At 39.2% G+C, this 3,332-nt stretch overlaps 1 protein-coding gene across 1 annotated transcript; it reads right to left on the reverse strand.

The window, feature by feature from the left end:
- Window positions 1-966: 966 nt before the first annotated feature.
- On the reverse strand, window positions 967-2,619 carry LOC112323427 (U-box domain-containing protein 8). Its single transcript, XM_024581657.2, has one exon. It carries the CDS (start codon window positions 2,484-2,486, stop codon window positions 1,362-1,364), a length of 1,125 nt encoding a protein of 374 aa, XP_024437425.1. The 5' UTR covers window positions 2,487-2,619; the 3' UTR covers window positions 967-1,361.
- Between the last annotated feature and the right edge of the window lie 713 nt (window positions 2,620-3,332).

A 3,332-nucleotide genomic window follows, 5' to 3' on the forward strand; every position in this document is an offset into this window, starting at 1 on the left:
TGACTACTGACCTGAGAAAGAATAGATCCTGGAATCAACAGAGACGATCCAGCCAAACCTTTAACTGGTCAAGATAATTGTAAATGCACGAGTATGTGTATACATGCCTTTAACTGGTCAAGATAATGGGCACACACTTCACACAAGCTAAGGATATTAAAGCATGCTACTCATTGAAAAGTGAAAACAAGCTCTATGAAACTAAACCAGTCAAGGAAAGTTGCTAAACAATACTAGAAGGAAAAGGGGGGGAAACATTGCGACTTCCCGAAGCAAAAGCAATTCTGGATTGAATTGCTTGAGCAACTAACTTTAGAACACAACATGGCAGTGATCAATGAACAAAGGAGCAATTGATAATCACATTTCAGCAAAATCATTTGGACTATGAGAAAACCAAGTTGCAACAACCAGAAACCCTTGAGGGACAAGAAGGAAATCTCTGCAAATATTAACATCCACATGCCTGGCTATCAGACAACTATTGCTAATCAAGACATTAAATCTTTCCATAGATTCATATCTACACAAGACATTAAACAACGTAACATAAGACCTATAATATTGAGCAGACTCTTGTGATACCAAAGCATGCCAGTATGTCAATGCACAATTATATAGATAACAGATGCGAGAGTTCGTCCCAATCCCATAACCTACCTTGCAGTCTCAACATAACAAACAATAGCAATCCAAGCAAGGTCGAAAAAGAGAAAATAAATCAATGGATGCATTCAAGAAAATAGAGAAAGCACCAAGACCATCGGTGGGAAGGAATGACAGCAATGATGAAGCAAATTTGTTGAACAATGCCGATGAGTTGAAGTTCTAAACTCCAGAAAATGCCATCCAAATCACTGGCTTGAGCTTAAAAGGATCCGATTTAACATATTATAACGTAAAAACAGCATAGCTACCATATCTTATTGTTTCCTTTTGCATTCAAACTACCTTCAATCGCAGTACTTGACAGAACAGAAACAGTTGCCATATCAATAAATTTACAATTCAGATACTCCTTTGCCAACATCAAAATCAAGAAAACTATAAAACCCTTCAAAAAACAAAAGAACAGGAAAGGAAATGGCAAAAATTAAAAGTAGATTGGAGACAATTTTCCAATTTGAAACCTTTTCAACTACAACCATTAAATTTCAGAGATTTGACTTATTAAAATTTACAAAACTAAAAAGAAAAGAAAAGAAAAACATATCCCATATCCCCTATCAAACCTCCGATTCCTTTGTTTGTACACGAAACTATCCAACAAACCCAAATAAGCCCATATCCCCAAAACAAACCCCAAAATCCACCTCCATCCCTCAAAAGACTCTTCACCCTCCACCAACAATCTCTTCATGCTACCCCCTACCACTTAAAGTTTGCACCAAACTTGAAGCATGTCTTCTAATTTTCTCATTCTCGTCATCCAAAAACCCAACACAAATCTCCAAAACCCCTTCTTTTTCCGCCTCAACACGCATTTCCTCCGCGAAACAACACAAACAAGTCAATGTCAAAAGCGCGCATTGCACCCCTCTTTCACTCCCATTCCTAATGACCTTAACCAAAACCTCCAAACACCCATTAACCTTCCTCATTTCTTCCCTCCCTTCCTTACATTTCACCAACAAACTCAAAACTTCCACCGCTCTTTCCAGCCCCATCCCACCAATTTTCATCAAAAGTGGCACAGCCCCACACTCCACAGCACGCTTCCTATTATCAACAAATGAACAAATTGCATACAATGCAGTGGCTGCTTCTCTCACTTCACGCCCTTTGCCACTATAAAGAACCCAAATAAGCGTTTTTATCGCATTTGGGTAGGCTCCGATTGTAGCTTTGTTTACTTCCACAACAGCCAAGCTCGTCAAAATTGTGCAACCGATGGCCCGGGAACTTGCCGACCCAGCCCGTATAACATTTATGACCCGACTAATTACACCTTCAGCGACAAGGCCCACCTTGTTATCATCATCAAGAGAGAGATTAAGGAGGAGGGCCAGCGCTTTCTCTTGGATTTCCGACTCGGTCGAGTTGACACAGTTTAGAACCGCTGAGACAGCACCGGACTCGGTAAGTTGGCGGCGGGGTCCCGAGTCCAGCTTGGTGAGTCTAGTGAGTTGACTCAGGGAGTGAAGCTTCGACTCCAGCGTCGAAGATGGGGACACGAGAGTGTAGATTAGAAGCTGGGTTTGGTATTTCTTCGATTGGTCCGGGTTCAGGTTCCGACACGGGTTGGGGTCTGGTTGTGATTTTGGGATGGTGAAGCTGGAAATCAGGCTTCTCAAGGCGTGGTTGGGGATAAGACAAGGGTGCTCAGGCAAGGGGAGTTTGGTAATTGGACAAGTACGGTGGCCGGAGTCGAGCCACCGTTGAATTGAGGAGCGGTCAAAGGTGTGACCCGAAGAGAGAATAACCGGGTCGGACATGATTTCTAGAGAAATTGGACACTTGAAGTCATCAGGCAAGTGAGTGGCCATGCTTTTGAGGCTGTAAGAAAACTGGGTTTCGTTTTGTTTTGTTTTGTGTTTTGTTGGGTTCTGAGTTGTTTCTCTCACTAGAAATGTTGACTCAGTGTATGTTTCTCTCTCTATAAATAGTGAGAGAGGGAGAGGGGGGTTTAGGGGGTTTAGTTCTATGCATATGCTGGGGTTAATGAGGGAAGTGGTTTAATGACTATAATGCCCTCGTGGCTTATCCAAATTTTCACAAGAGGTTTTTCATTTTTCTGTTTTATTTTATTTTTGAAAAAAACAAAATATATATATATATATATATATATATATATATATATATATATATATAATCGATGATAAATAACACTATAAAATATATATTTAGGTTAATCACGATCATGTCACTAATAATCATTGTTTATATAAGAAAATAATTAATATACATTTATAATGTCCAGTTAAATTAATAAAAGATATAGGTGAGATGTAATTTTGATTTTAAATTACGAAAGCATCTTTGAATTTAAAAACTTTAAATTCAACTCTATTTCTCCAGTAAATAAAAAATGTTTGTAATTTTGATTTATTTATCCTCTCCTACTCCTAAAAAAACCACAAAACATTCCCATTTTGGAATTATAACCCTCCTATTTTTTTCATATATTAATAGCAAGTAAACCCTAGAAAATGCAAATGCAAAAATGCTAGTAGTAATAGTTTTGGGCTTGGAGGGGCATATTAGTAATTCAGCAGGGGTTAATGTTCTTCCGAAATCTTCCGCGCTTTGTCGGCTACTTTGCCGACCGGAAACCGGAAACAAGATGGAATGGGAATTTTTGGGGGCTGCTTTTAATGGGGGGCAGTTTTGGA

Source organism: Populus trichocarpa, chromosome 11 (assembly GCF_000002775.5).
Source record: "Populus trichocarpa isolate Nisqually-1 chromosome 11, P.trichocarpa_v4.1, whole genome shotgun sequence".
NCBI classification, from domain to species: domain Eukaryota; kingdom Viridiplantae; phylum Streptophyta; class Magnoliopsida; order Malpighiales; family Salicaceae; genus Populus; species Populus trichocarpa.